This window comes from Cebus imitator, unplaced genomic scaffold (genome assembly GCF_001604975.1).
Source record: "Cebus imitator isolate Cc_AM_T3 unplaced genomic scaffold, Cebus_imitator-1.0 Scaffold451, whole genome shotgun sequence".
Classification (NCBI taxonomy): Eukaryota; Metazoa; Chordata; class Mammalia; order Primates; family Cebidae; genus Cebus; species Cebus imitator.
In genome coordinates, this window is record NW_016107766.1 from 1,692,501 (window position 1) to 1,713,062 (window position 20,562).

Here is a 20,562-nt window from a genome sequence, read left to right on the forward strand (position 1 = left end):
TCTAGGGATATAGAAACAATGGAATTGAATTAACATTTGGACAAGCCCTAGAGTTAATAGCTGGCAATTGTTTAAAGACAAGACTTTTGTCCTGTTCATCTCTGTTTCTCAGCACCTGGCAACTAGTAGGTCATCAGTTGTTAATTGTTTTGTGGAATTCACAGAGGAAGACCTGGTGATTTTAGGCAATAAGACTTAGAATCTCAGGCCCCGAATCAAAAAGTGATTTTATGGTACCCTGTGCCTATTAGTGAGTACAGAGAACATCACAGATGACTTCAACATTGTGTGTGTGTGTGTGAGATACTGCAAATCTTTTGAAAGAGGTTACTTTCCAAATAATTGGCCTATCAACAAAGTTTATGGGATTTATAAATAATTTCCCCAAGAGTGATTAGAGGTCTTTATACCCAATTCTTTGCTTGATATAAAAGACATACAGATGCTCCCCAACTTACAATTTTTCAGCTTTACAATGGTGTGAAAGTGATATGCATTCAGTAGAAACTGTACTTTGAGTTCTCCTACAATGATTTTGTTTTTCACTTTCAGTACAGTCTTCAATAAATTATATGAGATATTCAACACTATTATAAAATAGGGTTTGTGCTAGATGATTTTGCCCAACTGTAGGCTAATATAAGTGTTCCGCATGCATTGAAGGTAGGGTAGGCTAAGTCATGATGTTCAGTAGGTTAGGTGTATTCAATGCATTTTCAACTTATGGTATTTTTTATTTACAATGGGTTTGTTTGGACATAACCCCACGTCATAAATCGAGGAGCATCTGTACTAGATTTATCTGAGTTGTGTTGATGTGCTTTGTAAGCTCTCAGGCTTTGCACATTAGCAAACTTTTGGAGTAAGTTGTATGACCTTGTGGAAGTGCAAACAGTTGGGAGACAGGGTGTGAGTGGGGGTTAATGGGTTTATGCGAGTTACAGGAACAGCTGTTCTTGGACATGTTATCTAATAACATGAGTATAAGGCAGGAAGGAAGAAGTAGCTTTATTATGTGATTGTGTTTGTTAACACAAATTTAAGTCCCAGTCTCCTTGGGTGGCATGTGTGGAAAACAAGAGGATTTTGGTTGCAATTAGTGTTCCAAAATCATTACATGGATACTGACTAACACATCCTCACAAATTTTTGTTTGAAAGATATGTTAGTTACATATAATTAGCAAGTTTCTTATAAAATTCGTGAACCTGGTTAGAGCAAAATATACAACAGGCAAACTACATTTTGGCCTTGATCTTATTACAATAAGAATAGCATGTTTAGCCAGGCGCAGTGGCGCTCACTTTTAATTCTAGCTACTCAGGAGGCTGAGGCAGGAGGATTGCTTGAGTCCAGGAGTTTAAGGCCAGCCTGGGCAACATAGTGTGACCCCCATCTCAAATAAATAACAGCATTTTCTTCTTATTAGGCCCTGATAAGTAGCTAGAAGCCTTATTGAAAGATATGTTGACAATTATAACCTCTTCTCTTATATATACTTACTAGTTATAGAAGAAAAGAAACAAATTTTGAGCACTTCCTATGTGACAAGCATTTCTTTCTTGTTCTCGTATTTTATATAGGAGATACAAGAGAAATATACTGTTCTTTAAATAGCACTTCTGTGTTATAACATAGTTTGCATTTTGCTGTAACCTGATTTAGTGGTATTACATGAACCATGAGATTTGATCTAAAACACTGATTAAAATAAATGAAGTGGCATGGAACAGTTATTATTAGAATTTTAAGATTTATATACACCATATACATTATTAAAAGAAAGTGTTTTGGCTATAAAATTTAGTTCCAGGGTTTCTTCTGATCTTTGAAGTTCTCATCTCTAATTAAACATAGCATATGATAGTCACTTTTATTCTATTCAGTATTACTGACATTCACCAACAACAGCAACAAAAAATGAAAAAGAGAGGAGAAAAAAAATCCATCTTCAGTGAAACAAGGAAATAGCCATAACCTCAAACTGAGAAAACCTGCCAAATACTATGAATTTGAATTATGGTGAGAGAGGGTGCTGAGAGCCAACACATATGTCCTCCAACCTCAGGCAAGATAGAGTTTCCGTTTAAAGAAAGGGTCACAATTCTCAAATGCAAATCCAATGATCTTTTGGTTAGAGTGATGAGATCTGAAACACAGACAAGTATGGAGGAAGAATCTGGGAATATTGTATAGATGTTCATTCTAACTATTGAAAGTGGATCCAAAGAAGAAACCTTAAATACTAGCCATTTTTATGATCAGTGATGTAGGATCATGCTAAGGAAGATGGCCTTTGGTGAGTGGGGTTCAGGGAGTTTGTGATTTAAGGGGCTTAACTATGAACCATCCCAGACCTATGAGTATGAAATATTGAGGAAAGTTTATGTTCTTAAGGCTAAAGTCATAACAGATGTAAAAGTATTCAGGACATAAACCTAATATGAATATTTCCTCACCTATCACCTAGGCTACTCTTTAGCAAAGGGATAGTCAGTGTTCAAAGATAAAATTACTAGAAAGAAAACATCCCACACCCTATTCATATAGCGAGAGTAGGTGTCAGGGCTAAGGAATATACATCTGAAAGCTGACTAAATCAGAGAGCACAGGGCTTGTTCTTCATAATCTTAACTATGTTATTTAAAGACAATCTTTGCTTTAAAAAAATAGCTCAAAATTATAGAAGAGCCCAAAGAAAAAGATTACAAGACAAGGCAAAGTAAAGCAAACTTGAAAAACTTAGAAAATAAATAAAAGAGAAAAAGCCATTAAGGAGATGAAAATGCCATTAGAAGCCAAAAGGAAGGAGGAGGAAGAAGAGGAAGAGAAGGTACAGGAGAAGGAGGAGGAGGAAGAGGAAAAAAGAGGAAGAAATATGACTGAAAAATAACTAAGGTTATAAAAATTAATGAGAGAAGGTGATATCTAGAAAGAGACAAAGGGGCATCCAATGATTCATAGTTAGAAACCCTGAAGAAAAGGAGAGAACAAAGGCAACAGAAAAACTAGAGAAAAGTTTTCTGAAACTTGGAATTGCTTGAATCTGCAGATGAAAAGGACATAACTGAAAAAATTGGAAGAGCTCAAAGAAAAATTGAAAGAGCTCAATTCCAAGACATCCTCTACTGAAGTGACTAAATTCCAAAGCTAAAGAAAGAGCCTTAAGTGTATCCTGTCAGAAAACGCAAGTCAACTGTGAATGAAAATAAAATAGGTTGTTAGGCCTAATATTGGACATCTGTACTTCTAGAGTTCTTTCTCCAGCGTCTTTACTCTGAGTGACATTGTCCTAAAATTTGTGTCTGTTACTGATCTTGATGTCCAGACTCTAAGATTACATTGAGAGCTATCACAATAAAGTTTCAAGGGATACATTTCTTTCATAAGAACAAAATTATACAAATGTATATCTAAATTCTCCCTGTTGTGTTTATTATGACCTGTGTCCCAGTTGTTTATACACAGGATAGTAAAAGGTAGTTTCAGCTTCTCTATAATCCCAAGTATGTAGTATATATAAAAAAGGCAGTTTGAGGCTGGGCATGATGGCTCATGCCTGTAATCCCAGCACTTTGGAAGGCCGAGGTGAGTGGATCACCTGAAGTCAGGAGTTTGAGACCATCCTGACTAATATGGTGAAACTCTGTCTCACCTAAAAATACAAAAATAAGCCGGGCATGGTGGTGGGAGCCTGTAGTCCCAGCTGCTCGGGAGGCTGATACAGGAGAATTGCTTGAACCTGGGAGCAGAGGTTGCATGAGCCGAGATTGTGCCACTACACTCTGGCCCAGGTGACAGAACAAGACTCTGTCTCAAAAAAAAAAAAAAAAAAAAAGTTTGAATAAACTGCTAAAAATTATTAGGATTGTTATCCCTTTCAGCCCCATAATATTATTATTCCACTTATGTGAATGGTCAGACTTGGAAATTTTTAAGCGAAGGCTGAATTTTAATAGGAAGAGAAAAAAGAAAAAAATTCTAACTCAATTTAAAAGATGAAACAGAGAAGACAACTATAATAAGTTACTGTTTTGATGGCTAAATTTAGCTTATAATTCCTTTTGCAATCAAGTGAAAAATACAGCAAGGGGTTGCGCAGACATTTTGGGTTATATAATTTTCGTTGTTTAGAGAGCAAACCTTAATGCTGGTGGAGGATATGATGCTATCCAGCTCAAGGATGATATGTAGGAATGATAATTGAATGTAGTTCCTATTAAAGATACAGGTAAAATTCCTTCTCAATTTCCCATATGTACCACCATTTAGCAGACTTAGATTTTGATATAAATTTGTTTGACTTTGATTTGCCAAATCCTGGGGAAATGACCCACAGGGCAGTAATCCGAATCCTGACACCCACAGAGGAAGCTTCAACAGAGCCACAAATTCTGACATTGTTTCCCTAAAATTCCTGAGTCAGCTAATAGATCTTTGAGGATGTGAAAATCAAAATTCATCAAATTGATCCCAGACTTGTTAGGAGGGATACATAATAAAACATACTAGACCTATTCTTCTCATAAAGGTGAATCATAATTATTAGAACATTCTTCTTATATATTCCAGATTGCTTCAAAGTTTGTTTTAATTTTAAATAAAATTGGTGTGTCTAGTCTTTTTCTGTTTTACAAAACTACTTTGACAATATGCTGGATAAGAAAAAGACCTAGAATCCTGCAACTGGGGAAAATCATTTCAACTCCATTTCTAAAAGCCAGGTGTCTTATAAAGAGAAAAGTCAGAAAGAAAAATGAGAAGTTTAGGATCATTAATTCCAGTAGAGGGATATCCACTCAGGAATATTTTGTTGCTAAGCAGTGTGTTCTGAAACAACTCCTGAAAAAATTGAGGTTGGTGTTTGTAGGGTCATGTGCTAAACCACTAGGTTTGGTGAGGTCTCACTTTTCCAGGCTGAGTTAGAGTACATCAGGGGCATGGCAGGCTTCCTAATTCAATTCATTTAATATGGGCAGAACTATATGAAGAATCACTTAACCAATGATAATGGATTAGGTAATTTTTCATTAAGGGTGAGGTTTAACCTGAAAGGCTGAGATACCAACCCAGAAAACATTTAGAAAACCACATGGAAGTTAGCATTTTCGGTCTTCAATTCAGATAGAACAAATGGGCAGAGGAACATTAGCTTGCCGGTGTAGAAAGTGTTATCAAACAAAGAGAACTGAAGTGGAAAGCTGAATTCCAGATCTTGTGGTTGCTATTGTTGTTCTTAGTTGGTATGTTTTAAGGAATCACAGGCATATACTTTATAATATCCGATTCAGTTGAAAAGAGATTTCCTTCATTTGGTCAATTCTAGATTAGTGGAAATTCCTGTTGAGATATTTTACTGCAAGAGAGCAAAGTGGTTGAAAAAAAGATTTTGGTACACAGAAATGGAATAAAACGTATAAGTTATGACAAGAAATAAGTAAGCTTTCAAGGTACCCTGGAAAACTTTTAATTTGATATACAGAGGTAATTCGAATCATTGAAGCCTGCACTACTTTTCTACAATCATTTTTGAAGTGATTGAAAACGTAAGTTTAACTAAAAGCAGAAAAAAATTAATTTTACAAGCATCCATAAGAGCATATTATGCAAACCCCCAGAAATTATATTTCATTTATTGATTCTTGCCCCCAAGTCAGAATTATTACTAAAAATGTCTTGGCCACACACACACACACACCCACCCCCCACAAAAAAAGTACATCACCATTTATTTTCAAATTTCTTTTTCAGGCAACAGGTATCTCCTGCTTAATAGAAAAGGATTATTAAACAATGAGATTTGAGGTCTTTTACCATATGAAATAGCTTCTGAGGGTGGGAGCCAAGCCACTGACAGGGAGAGGGATAAAGGGCAGTAGAAGGGTCATTAGCACTGCTCTCTAGTCCTCAGTGCAGGCATTTGATGTTATGTAAAGCGTCCTAACAAAGCAGCTTCCACCCCTGCCTCCACAGTCACGTTGCTGCTCCAAGACCCTTATATATAAACATTCTGAAGCCACCATTGCCTGTCAGGTCATTTTTGAGTCACTTTTTACAATCTGTGCCATTCTGTTTACACTGCCACAAAATGAGCTGGACACCAAACATGTATCTGAAGGCCAGTGGGTCACACCACTGCTTCACTACGCACTAGAGCAAGCAGTTCATTATGATAACACAATTTAAACAATGTTCCAAATGGATTTTTTAACAAACATGTAAAACTCCAACAACCAACTTTTTTGGATTCTTCCAGGATTTGGATATTAATGCCTGTTCATGTACACAAATGTTAAATGTCCTTTTTGAACACAATTGCTAATGCCAATTGGATATATTCCAAGGGAGTTCATGAAGATAAATGAATTTTGAGTAGGTTTATTTGGGGAGTAGGAAAAGGATATACTTGAGTGACAAGCTAGAGGACATTCTAGGCAAGAGAAAAGGCAATTGAAGATGTAGGGAGTAGTGATTAGGAGCTCTGGAATCAGGCACAACAAATAGCTGAAGCCCAAGATTGTTAGGGAGATTTGAGTCAGTCTAGCTGTTTCAATTAGTTCTAATTTTTAGACTCAAATGAACTGTATTTCATGGACTTAAAAAGTCTGCAGATGTAGTCACAGAATTATTTGAAGATTTTTAGACATTATGGAGCATGCTGTAAAGATTCCAGAACACAAGAAATGAGCAAGAGTCAACAAATTAACAGACATTTTTTAACACTACTATGTTATGCTAGGCAATGATGCATAAGACCCAGTCCCTGTCCTCAAAGAGCTTGAAGTCTAGGAGGGAGGAAGAGGGAAATGGAGAGGCTTTGTAGGAAGTAACCTTCAGATGAATGGACCTTCAGTGAGAAGTAAGATTTTGCTACATAGGAGATAAGAAAGAGGAAAAATACCTTTCTTTAACCATAGGCTTCAGATGTGATGACTCTATCTTGTATATTCTCATCCAAACAATGTGTAAGACATGGGGCAGTAGGGCAGAACGACAGCATTCCAAGACCACCTCCGCTCTCCACCCCGTTAGGTAACAGTTATGGGTATTATACAGTTGACTTCAACCCAAGCACTTTTATATTCCTTCAATTTCTCTTTATATCCCCAAGGATATTTTGAGAGATTTAAAAAAATAAATTGAATTGATTTGATCTATAAAATTTTAAATGCTATCAGAAAAGTGAATGAAATTAAGGTAAAATCAATGCTGACTCTTAATTGCTTACTGACCATTATTTAATAATCCTTTGTCAGTTTTTTTTTAGGGCTTATATAAAAAATATGAGCTTGTTATCTTCCACATGTTTTCTTTTTTGGAAAATGGAGAATAGACTTTCTTTTATGGGATGAAAATTTGAAAACCTAGGCTCACTGGATTCCTTACATTTTCATTTGTAGATAGCACAAAATTCAAAAAAAGATCAAGATCCAATAGATCGTAATGTTGACTAAAAACTAATCAAATGCAGTCATGAAATAAACTAGAGTGTGTGTCTGTGTGTGTGTGCGCACGCGCGCATGTTTGTGTGTCCCAAAGAAATTCCATAGCATGGGTAAAGGCTGGAGCATATCTGGTATAGTAACACTTCACATGACATGCTATTTACTGACAATACTAGATTTAGATTGCTCAAGTTCCAGGAAGTAATACCTCCAATGTCCTCTGCTGTGATAAGGCTACTTTTGAAATAATATATTCAATTCAAGTGCCAGAGCCATATTTAAAAGGGATTTTGATAAACAGGTGCATAAAGCCCAGATGAAAGGAATAGAGATATTTAGTGTTAGGAAGCATGCTAGTTTAATTCAGGGATGTAGATAGGATTGGCATTAATCAACTATGCCTTTTAAAAATACTACTTTGTCTGAGAGTTGGAGAACAATTGGGAGGGACAAGAGGACTGAGACTAGAAGGGAGAGACTGCTAACCCAAGTGAGGTAAAAGATATTTGGCTACTGATGTAGATACAGAGAAGTGGAGGGAAATCCAACAGGAGGAGAATGGGTTGGATATCCATTCATGGGACACAGAGGGAGAGAAAGAGATAATGTTGTTTTGGGAACGTTGTGTACAAGATGCTGGCAAGGCATTCTAATGACTATGATCAGTCAAACTGTTAGACATTCTAATCTGGTATACAGAACAATTAAGTTAGAGGATAAGGACACAGGAGGCATCTGAATAAAGTGAATGTCAACAGTGACACTAATACGACCCATTACACTTGGCGGATCACTTCAGCACTCAGTAACTCAGTTGGTATTTAATATAACTCTGCAACGAAGCAGATCTTAATATGACATTCTAGAAACATGAAAATCAAAATTACTTCATGTAAATTTGCTTAAGCTTTTAACACTAGTAAGTGACAGAACCAGGACTTGAAACCAGATTATCTGACACCAAATTCTGAGATTTTTGGTGTGACTTTTATTATACTACAGAGTCTATGCAGTGAGGATTTGAACTGTGGAAGGTGAGTCTCTAAGAGGAAGAAATATGGTTACCAGAACTTAGGACACACCTATTTTTAGGGACTGAAAAGAAGAGCGCAGAGTAAAGGAAAAAGCGATAGAGAAGGAGAAAGAGGCTGGAGAGTATTTGGCCCTAGAAACCAGGTGGTGGGCAGAAGGTGGAGAGCTCCTACAACAAAGGAATGGTTAGCATTTTCAGATGTTACCTAGAGGATCAGCATGTTCACTGCTAAGAACAGATCACTTTCTTTACTGCACATTTTGCCTTTCTCATTTCATGCTCATTCTCATTTCACACGTTGTGGCTTTAGATCCTGACTAGATTATAAGTTCCTTGAGGGCAAGATCCAGGTCTTATTTTCCTTCTTGTCTCTGTACTGCCTAACACAGTGATATACGTAGGCTAATAGGAAACCTGAAAGCTCTCTGCATGCAGATGATTAATCATCACTAAAATTTTTCCACAGGCACAGTCGCTAGTGCCAAAAGCACATTTGTTTAAAATGTGTGCTTAACTTTGAATGAGTCTGCCTAAATGGTGCCATCTGTTCTTAGGCAGTTTCAGAAACGTTTTAATACAATTTTACCTTTAAAAGGACAAACGTAGGGCCATGCCTCTGAGACATAAAGACATCCTTAAATAAACACAGAGCAGACACAGGCACATCCAATCACACTTGAAAAGCTCCACATAATGTTTTCTGAGGTTTAAGAAATTTTTATCTAAGAGGACACCAACTGCTACTTCATGCAGAAAATATTTATAAGAAGTTGCAAAACTGTAGGCAGGGACTCCTACAGCATATTACTGCATTTTAATTACAGACTCCAGAATATGCAATTTTAGTTTCTGTGAATCTCATATTCCTTTGAAATGGGTACACTCTACCAATATTCATTAGCGGTTCACATTTTATGATGGTTTCAGAATATCTGTTTCAAAGCTGAAGACAGCTGTTGAGAAGTCTCCATGTTATTTGTTTATATTGATTGTCAGTTTGACTTTTCTTACAGTATTGTAGGATTTATTGTTGTGCGAATATGACAGTGAAATGAAACCCATGTTTAAGTTCTGCAAATAACTTACAGTCACTTCCAAAACACCTCAACTTAGGTTCTAAATTTGAGTTTGCGGTTTTACATGCACAGTTATTTGCTGATCCACTTTAGCAGGCAAAATCACACACTGGCCAGGTTTGGGCATAGTTATTGTGGCAACAAGTAATGGGTCAAATTTTCAGCCTGTTTAACTCACTAGATACATCATCATCACCAAAACTATGCCAGCATTTTGACATCTGTTTATTTTGCTAGTTGGTGTAAATCAACTACGGTGTATATCAAGAATTTATATTTACAGAAAGAATTTCTGGTTGAATTACCATTCAGATATGTTACCCTGTCTGCACATGTGTGCATCCATATCGAATTTTTTTGGTTAAATCTTACTTTGCAAAGGTGGAGATCTGGACATATTTATTCGTATGAATGCTCATTTGGAATATTTTTTTGTTGTCGTTGTTGTCGTTTCAGAGGATGATACTGCTAACTTGTCACTTGTGTCTTGAATCAGATTAATTTCTTTCTTGTTCCAAAAAATATAAAACACAAAAAAGTGCAGAGAATAGTGTGACCAACATCCATGTTTTCCAATCCAGGAATTGCTTCTAATAATTTTTAACTAAATGAAATAGAATACTGCAGATAAAGCTGAAGGCCCTTTTCTTGGCCTTTCATTTCCATCCCTCACAAATGCAATTGCTGTCATTAATTTGGTGTATCCGTCTGGTCTGTGTTTTTATACTTAATGACCTAAGTTATAGCTTCATGAACAATATGTAATATTGCTTTTTTAATTTTGTAAATTGCATCATAGTGTTCATATTATTATTTAACTTGCATTTTTCTCTCAGATCTATTTTAGAAAACCATTTATGCTAATCTATCCAAAGTTGCTTTATTTTAACATCTCTGTAATTTGAATTATCTCAGTTTACTAATCTTTTCTGCCACAGATGTCTACTTAGGTTGTACATCTTGCACGGATTTCTTGCTATTTCTTTCTTTCTAGTAAATATATCTAGTAGTTTACTGATGGCTGCTGTGGGTTATATGTATTTGCAACTTTACCATGTATTATCAGATTGCTTTCAACATTTGTTCTTAATTTACATTTCCACCAGCAGTACATAAAATTTCCCATTTCCTTATATCTCCACCAACACTTATTTTGTTAGACTCTATTTTTTAAAATTTTTCCAGTCTGATGGGTGTAAAATAGTTTAACCTTATGGTTCTAAGTGATGTGGTTCTGATTATGTATAAATTTGAGCATTTTTTCCAAATATTCATTAACCATTTCCAGATTTCTTCTTTATAAGTTACCTAGTTATATTCTTTGATCACTTTTTCTTACTGATTGGCAAGAGCTCTTTTATTTATTTATTTTTTTGAGATGGAGTCTCGCTCTGTCACCCAGGCTGGAGTGTAGTGACATAAGCTTAGCTCATTGCAATCTCTGCCTCCTGGGTTCAAGCAATTCTCCTGCCTCAACCTCCCAAGTAGCTGGCACTACAGACATATGACACCAATCCTGGCTTTTTTTTTTTTTTTTTTTTTTTTTTTTTTTTTGAATTTTTAGTAGACACGTGTTTCACCATTTTGGTCAGGCTGGTCTCAAACTCTTGACCTCAAATGATCTACCCACCTCAGCCTCCCAAAGTGCTGGATTACAGGTACGAGCCACAGCACCCAGCCAAGTTCTTTATTTATTATTAACGTTCTGTCAGCCACATATACTGCAGATGTCTTCTAGTGTTTTAATTTTATGGTGGATTTTATCAGACAGAAGTTTTTACATTTTGGATTATCTTGGTCATATATTTTAAATCAATTTATTTTTGTGTTTTATGTCTTTTCTTAAAATATCCATTACCTCCTTGGGTTGATTACAATATACTTTCATGTTTTATTGTATTGGTGCTAGAATTGTGTTATTTCACACTTAAAGCTTTAATCTATTCTGGAATTTCTTTGTGTTCATAGTGTAAGAAAGCAATCTAAGTTATTTTTTTCAAGATAGATGGCTGGTTATTCCAGCACCATTTATTAAATAAGTGCATCCTTTCTCCACTGAGGTATGATGTCTCCTCTATCTCATACAGAGCTCCTCAGTGAGCACAGCATGTCTCACTGACCTATCTCTGCTCCTGCACCAGTACCACACTGTTCTATTTACTGTAGCTTTATGGTATACTTTGATAGATGGCAGGAAAGTCCCTTTTTTTGTTCTTCTTTCACAGAATCACTTTTGCTTTTTTTTCTTTTGCTTTTTTGATATAGCAACTTCAATAAGGAAGTGTAAACAGCATTACTTTTCATTTTATTTGAAGATTTCTCTTCTGTATGATATTTAGGATCAATTTGTCTTTTTCTGTAAACAAAAGCTGTAGCATTTTTATTTTAATCACATTGAATATATAGGTTATATATAGACATTTATATATAGATTAGTTTGGAGTTTTTCCATCTATGAAATGGTGCATTAATATCATGTACACCCTTTATTCCAGTTTTCTTCGCCCTTTAATGTTATCTTATCATTTTTTCTATAAATTACATATCCTTTATAAAATTCGTCCCTTATTATTTCATTGTTTTTCTTGCCATTGTGAATAATATTATATTTTCTGATTAATTGTTGCTCTGACTTATTAGAACCTCATTCATTTTATATATTCGTCTCATATCCAGCAACCATGCTAAACTTTTTAGTTCTTAGCCATTTGTTTGGAGATGCTCTTGCATTTTCTATGTAGACCACCATATTTTTTATACATAATGGCATTTTAAATTTCTTCTTTTCCTACTATCATGCCTTCTATTTCTTTTTCTTGTTCATTATATTGTCTAGGGCCTCCACTTTAGTGTTGAGTAGTAGCAGTGATGGTATGTTTCTTTGTGGATTATGTTTACAATTGTGATCATTTTTCTGATACACACATTCTCATCTTTTTTCCCATGAGATTAACATTAAGCATTTTCAATCTGGCTAGCCAAGGTTAACGTATGGATTATAGTCAGGTAATAAAATAAAGCTCTATTGTCAAGAGGACTCAATCTATACCTCATTAGAACTCTTTTCTCGCTTTCTGAGTGAAACCATCCACATTGGTCATCAGTAATTCAAGAGTTAGTAATAAGTTAAAAATAACTTACTTTAAAGGTCTTAGTTACAAATGGTTTTGCTGCAGTTCACAGTTGGCTTCGTGGGAAATGTCTTATCCCTAAAAATATCACTTTCGAACTTTTGATATTCTTCAAAAATTCTCATTGTTCAAATGATTTTTGTTCTGCAATTTTTTTATAGACTCCTATGAACCAAGCTTCAACCCGTTCCCACTGCATTTTCACTGTTCATTTGTCAAGCAAGGAACCAGGATCTGCAACTGTACGACATGCCAAACTTCATTTGGTTGACCTGGCTGGTTCAGAGCGAGTCGCAAAGACTGGAGTAGGGGGCCTTCTTCTAACGGAGGCCAAGTATATCAACTTGTCACTACATTACTTAGAGCAGGTAAAATGGGCAGAGTGGGATGCATTAATAACTATAGCTACCATTTGCTGACCACATACTATGTATCAGGCATTCTCTTAGAATTTTGTTATGGTAAAATAGATATAAAATTTGCCATTTTAATAATTTTTAAGTGTACAACTCAGTGGCGTTAAGTACATTTATAAAGTTGTGCAATATCAACACTATCCATTTCTGAAGGTTTTTTATACTCTCAAACAGAACCTCCCCATTCCCCTATACTCTGGTCTCTGGTAATCTCTACTCTACTTTCTGTCTTTATAAATTTGCCTCTTCCAGGTGTCTCATGTAAGTGGAGTTATACAACAGCTGTCTGTTTGTGTCTGGCTTATTTCACTTAGCATAATGTTTTCAAGCTTCATCCATGTTGTAGCATGTATCAGAATTTCTTCCTTTTTTAAACTGAATAATATCCAATTGTATGTCTGTGTCACACACTGTTTATACATTCATCCCTGATGGATAGTTGCATTGTTTTTGCCTTTTGGCTATTGTGACTAATACTGCTGGGAACATTGGTAGATCTACTAGCATTTTGTATCTACCATTTTTTGAAACCTCACAACAGCCCTAGATTGTAGGCATTAGTTACTACCCCCATCATATAGATTTTAAAATTTAAGTCTTCCAAAAGTCTTCCCACAAGGTTACCTAGCTAGGGGAGGGTGAGGATTTGAATCTAGATTTGCTAGGCTTCACAGCCTATACCCTTTTTCACTTTTTGTCTTACTGCCTTATTGTAAAATTAGTAGTTGGTAAGTAGAAGTTACAGTTGGCTTCCTGTTGCCTGTTTTCAAGGTAGTAGATTAACAATGGAAACATAACTTTGAGATGGCTGACATGTTTTCTGCTTGGGGATACTTTATTTAGTTGGTAATTTTGACCCCATGATGGTTCTTTTAGACTTGTAGCTTTCTCTTCCTACTTCTACCCCAAGCTGATTACAATCCACCCCAGTATGGGCTCTATTTTTAATTTCTGAATTTAATGCCAGAGGAGAGAACACTCATCTGAATTTAGCTAAATAAATCTTTCAGAAAAAATATATTCATCTCTAAAATGAGTGGATTGAATTAGATGATTTCTCAAGTTCCATTTAGCTTTCTGAGTATAAGGGCTGTGAGTTGAATGTTAAAGATGGCAACGACTTCCAAATTCAAAAAATAAAATAAATAAGAAACATGATCAAAAATGTGATTGGAGAAGTACAGACTCTTGGTGAGACTGAAGGACTTGTTAATGATTCGGCTAAAAGATTAGAGGGGAAAAAATAAAACATTTTTTTAAACTGCTTAATGAATGCTTCTGAGACTGATGTTGCTTCAGTGTTAAATGCTATGTGGTGGTCACATTGGCTAAAAAAGCAGATGGAGAGAAACCTAAGGGACCCTATCTGAGCAAGGTACACGTGGCTACACTCTAACCAGATGAATCCCAGTCATGCAGCACCCAGAGATTAAGGCCAGCCTGGCATTCAGATCATTTTAGTGTTTTTAACAAGAGTCAGCATTCCTAAGCTCTTTCTTGCTCAAATGTTACACACTGCTTAACAGAGCTTTTTACTTAATAGAACACTTACAGAACATTGATATGAAAACATAACGGGCTGTATTCAAAGTGCTTTATTTCAAAGAAATGCGTCTGCTTGTTTCGGATGGTAGCGCTGTCTGTTTTAATTTCCATTATATCCATCTGTTCATACAAAATTATGTTCATCAGTTGAATCAGACTTCCCACCAATTGTAATCACTCAAGAGAAATGTTCTGCCCTTAATTCTTTTTTTTTTTTTAATCCTATAAGCCATTATAAGCTGCTACTTGTCACTAAAACTGTTCCTCTCCTCACATTTCTTCCCTTCAAAATTCTTATGACAGCCTCGTGTGAGTAGTCTTGGGGGCTATGTGGCATTGGATTTTCTATATCATTAATTTATTTATCTAACAAATATTTATAATGAACTACAATGTGCCGAGGGCTGCACTAGGCACTGGTGCCTAGTGGTGAACGAAATAGAAACAGTCCTTTCCCCAAAGACCTCTTGGTTCAGTGTAGGGAGACAGGAATTAAAGGCATATTCTTTAAGTATGTGGCTGTAAGCCAGGTGAGAGCAGTGAAGAGAAAGTAAAAGGAGTGAGAGGAGCTTGCAGTGGGGTATCTGACTGAGACTGAGGAGGTGAGAGGTGATGATGGTTTTCTTAGGGCCTGATACCATGCAGAGACTGGAGGAATGAGTAGGGTTGAGCCAATTAAGGATGGGGCAGAGTGTGTAGGCAGTGGGAGTTGCCAGCCTGTCGGCTCTTAGCTCCAGCCCAGGGGGGTGAATTTGCTCAGGGTCTCAATAACATTCACATGTCATTGGCCCTTGGTCTCTGTAACTGATGTTTCATTTTCACCCGCTGCATCACTCCAGCTGTTAACCATTTACACTGATATACAAGTGTCTTCACAGGAAAAGAGGAGGTTCAACATAAGATAATGGAGAGAGAGGAGTTTAGTGGGAGAGGAAAGAAAAACATAAATATGGAAAAACTAGTCTGTGAGCATGGACATGTGAGGCTGAGTGAATCTAGGAGTAGGTGCTAGAGAGTAAGTAGGTTGGTAGAAGAGAAATTTTGAATTTCACACAGAAAGAAATAAGAGAAAACGAGGGAGTACATAGGAATAAGAAGATAGGAATAGGAAGATATTTAATGAATAACAAAATTCAAGGACCTTTGTTAATCAACTTCTCTTTATGTAGTACTTTATTATGGGACTAATAAGACTGCAAATATAACACAATTTAATTTAATTAGCTTCATTCATTCATTCAGCAAATTGTGATTGAATATTTACTGGGGCTTCAGTTATGTTGGGCAATGGGGATAAATGAATGACGAGAAGTAGGCCAGGCTATCATGTTAGCCAGCAGAATAGCAAAGCATACAAATAAATACTTAGCAGTACAGTTATTTGAGATCTGTAATAGAAATCCATCTGAGTGTTGGTAATCAATTACATCCTCTCTTTCTCAGTTTCAATATATAAGATAGAGATGGAATGGGAAATCATCTGGTAACTTGTCTTACTTCAGTTAGCCTACATTGGTTCCACAAATTCCATGCAGCATTATAATTACTTTTTGGCCATGACTGTGAAATCTCACACCTGCTCAAAGTGGGTAGCCTCTCTGAGTTGAATGTACTTTATGTGTTCACAAGTAAATAACTTTTCTGTTTGCCAGAGTATTGTGGGTTTTGGAGTTCTCCTTGTGTATGCAGTACTTTTTGCAAAAAGTTTCCTCAAAAACATTTTAAGCCACAATAACAGGGTACATCTTGGCCCTAGAAATTGAGTTTATGGGAGGAAAAGGGAGACATGCATACTTGTCCTAAATCTCACCGAGTGCTCCTGGTGTGACCCATAGCCTCTATCAGCCCAAACATCAAGTGAGAAACCACTAGAAATTGAAGTGCTTGCTCTGGACCACTACAGAAATCAGAATTGGAGTTGCCTTCAGCCCTTATTCAAAATAAATGGGACTTTTTCAGAGTTTTAGTTTCTATTTGGCTTCCACTGAATGTGTTGTGTTCAGAAGAAAAAGTAATGGTGTCAGTGCCAGTTGTAACACTCCAAATCTTTGTCAATTTTCATAGGATAATTTTCCAAACACTTCCGACCTCCTTTAAAAAAAAATCTTTAACTAATTAAATAGTAAATAGAATTATTGATTACAGGCACAGTTTTCAGATACTTGGAGATATTATTAAGCATAATGTGAGGTTCCACTCCTTGTCACTTAAAGAATGACTTCAGGAATATTTGCCATTGTATTTGTACATGCAATCTAAGATGGAAAGAATAAAAATTAAAAAGTCAGGTTTTATGACTACCCCATTTTCTTGTGCCTTTCAGAAAATTTGGTTCCTGTCCAATTTAAGAACTCATAGCAGCCCCACAAAGAATAATCTACCTCTGCCTCTTTCCTGATTATCTGCTATTTCTGGGTCATTCCAGAGTTTTACATCTGCTCCAAGTGGGCTGGGCTTATGGCATTCCTAAAGCTCCTTGAGAGCTGATAAGATACCTTCTCAGGGTCCTCTTCTAAAGAAATGGCCCGCAAATGTGTTGATACGGTGAAAATTAGTCTTCAAGAGTTTCATAAAGAACATTACATGAACATTTTATAAAGAACATTTCTTTCAATAACACTGAGTGCTTTTTTGTTTACTAAGAATGATTCCAGAAATTATTAATTTTTAAAACATTTCTGTGAGATAGACAGACATTTCAATACTACTTTTACAAGTGAGGGAACTGAGGCTCACTTTATTTAAGAGGCTCACTTTATTTAAGAGATTTCCCTAAGATGACTGCCTTCATTTTCTCCATTTCTAAGACCGTATTTTCTAATCTATCATCCCAATTTGATCTCCAATTCTTTAGAAAGCCTTTTCTAGAGAGGACGTTGGAATTGCCTCTGCAATGTCCATGCCAGTGCAAAGCGCATCCAGGAGCCCGTCCCAACTTGTCAGGTAGATCCTGACTGATCTAAGTGAATTGGAGCCTGTCTATCTCCTGGCTACAGTGATTAGTTCAAGGATGGGCCCAGGACCCAAGCTCATTTCTACTGAACCGCAGGAATTTGTTTAATGATTAGGAAAGAAAAATTCTTTCTCACCTAAGTTATGAATAAGGAAGTATGTAACATCAGGGCTTTTGGCAACCATTGTGGGGCCACAAGAAGAGACTGACTTCTACCACATGGAAGACATAGCAGAGATATGAGCAAAAACTAAGTCCTTGATGGTAGCATTAATCTTTTGGTTTCCTTCTAACTTAAAGCCTTTCCTATTTCAATCACATGAACCAATACATTTTCCTTATACTTAAAACCAGTTTGGGTTACATTTTCTGTTTCTTGCAACCAAAAGCAAGTTTACTAACACATGATTAATTTAATATCAGCTGGGACCGGGCACGGTGGCTCACGCCTGTAATCCCAGCACTTTGGGAGGCTGAGGTGGGTAGATCACTTGAGGTCAAGAGTTTGAGACCAACCTGGCCAACATGGTGAAACCCATCTGTACTAAAAATACAAAATTAGTTAGGTGTGGTGGTGGAAACGCCTGTAATCCCAGCTACTTGGGAGGCTGAGGGAGGAGAATCGCTTGAACTTGGGAGGCAGAAGTTGCAGTGAGCTGAAATCGCGCCATTACACTCCAGCCTGAGCAACAAGAGCAAAGCTCCACCTCAAAAAAGAAAATTAATGTCAACAGGAAGTTTAATAAGCATATCCTCCTTTAAGTTGTCAATAAAGCCATTGAATGAAAAGACATCAATATTGTTTCCTAGAGCAGGATAAAACCAGTGACATTTGTTTTATAAAAGGACTTCAAAGTACTTAGAGAAATTATTGATGAGCAATAATGCCACTGTCTCTGCACATCTGTCAGCCCAGCCCATTTGGATATTTGGGCCCTCCTTGCACGTTTTTAGATACTTAATCTGTCCTCTTCATTCTTAGAGCCTGGAGTTCTGCTTGGCATCTCTTGCCCCTCTGACTTTGGTCTGCCATATTCCCCATCTCCTTTCCAGTTACACTGAAACTTAGTTCTCTCAAACCTCCTTCCATACCGACGAGCTTCTTGCTGCCTTCCTAGGACATACTAAGTAATCTCATTCATTAACTGATTTATTTGACAAAGGTGTGTCGAGCACATGTTATATTTGTCAAGTGTCTTAGTTGTAAACTGGAAAATCCACTAGCTGTTTTAAGAAGCATGGTTTATTAAACATAAAGAATCTCAAAAAAATCAGGAAACTGGGTTTGGCTGCTACACAGAGCAACCAGGAGACGCACCTAACACCACTGAACTGCGCAGCAAAGTATTACTGTATAGCCACATGGCACTGAATTCCAGAAACTTCCCCACAGCTGCCTCAGAAGAATGAGATGCCTCTGCCACCATGCCCCCCACAAATCTGAAGTTCCTCTTTATGCCTACCACCTCTCACTGCTCACTTCCAAACCCCACATAGGGCTGTCTGCGTGGTGGAGCTCTGTCTTAAGCAAAACATGAGTTTCAAGACAGACTAGGAGAAGTAATTTCATAGGAAGTCAAACTAGAAGGTGGGCTGCCATGAGAGCTGAGGGAGACAGCTTTGTTTCTGCTATGTTACCATGTACTGAGCACTGTTCTAGGCAGTGGGGGCCAAGCTATGAAGAAAAGAGACAACATCTCTGGTCTTGTGGAGCAGAAAGCCTAGTGGGGAAGCAGACAACAAACAAGTACCTAGATGTAATTTTAATAGTGATGCATACTATAAGAAAAATAAAATAGATTAACAGGCTGGAGGTAGGTGTATTATTTTTGATAGGGTGTCCAGGGGAAGCCCTTGTGAGAAAACAAAATTTGAGCAAAGATATGAGTAATGAGAAGCAGAAAGCTGCACAGAAGTCTGGGTCAAGAGCATGCTAGGCAAAAAGAACAGTAGTTTCAGAGGCTCTGGTATAGGAATAAGCTCATTATGCTGAATCAACAATCAGAAGGCCAGTGCAGGCACAGGGAACATGGCAGGACATGATGTCAGGTAGGTAGACGGACAGATCACACAGGAGCTAGGATATTATGCTAAGCGTATTAGGGAGTGACTTGGCATAACTTAACATTGTGTGAAGAGTTCTCTGGCTGCTATGTGAAGATCAGGTCATGGAAGGGCAAAAGTAGAAGCAGGGGGACTAATCCAAGGCCTGTGTGGTTGCCCAAGCAAGGGACCCCAGAGGATTGAACTGGAGTGGTGGTGGTAAGAAGAGGTGATAAGAAGTGGTCCAATTCCTGGCAAGTGTTGTAGGTAAACCTAATAGAAATTGCTGATGGATTGGATATTGGGTGAGGGCAAATCAAGGGTGATTGCCTAAGGTTTTGGCCTGAGCAACCAGGTTGATGGTGGGGCCGTAATGATTATGGGTAAGATCTGAGAAAGAATCAGGCTTGAAGGCAGAGAGGAAAGAAAATCAAGAATAGAAATCCTGGTAGAGATGGAGAGTTGCCAAGATGATAGTAGCTCAGGGAAGAGGTTGAGATTGATGGTATAAATTGGGAAGACATCAGGCTATAGATGCATTTAAAAGCCAGGCAGTGGCTGGGCATGGTGGTTCACATCTGTAATCCTAGCACTTTGGGAGGCCGAGGTGGGTGGATTACTTGAGGCCAGGAGTTTGAGACCAGCCTGGCCAACATGGCAAAACCCCGTCTCTACTAAAAACACAAAAAATTAGCTGGGCATAGTGGTGCATGCCTGTAATCCTAGCTACTCAGGAGGCTGAGGCACGAGGATCACTTGAACCCAGGAGTAAAGGCTACAGTGAGCTGAGATCATGCCACAGCACTTCAGCACTCCAGCTTGTGCAACAGAGAGAAACTCTGTCTCAAATAAATAACTTAATAAAATAATAATTAAAGCTAGGTGATTGGATGAGATTACGTAGGGAGAGAATGTAGATA

General features: G+C 37.2%; 1 protein-coding gene across 1 annotated transcript in view; it reads left to right on the forward strand.

The window, feature by feature from the left end:
- LOC108291403 (kinesin-like protein KIF6) overlaps nucleotides 1-20,562 on the forward strand; it is a gene marked incomplete at its 3' end in the record, with an annotated part of 186,501 nt that overhangs the window by 116,369 nt on the left and 49,570 nt on the right. Inside the window, exon 7 of the mRNA XM_017511775.2 lies at nucleotides 12,847-13,053. Within this exon, the coding sequence (XP_017367264.2) occupies nucleotides 12,847-13,053 (207 nt within the window). The remainder of the gene's footprint in view (nucleotides 1-12,846; nucleotides 13,054-20,562) is intronic.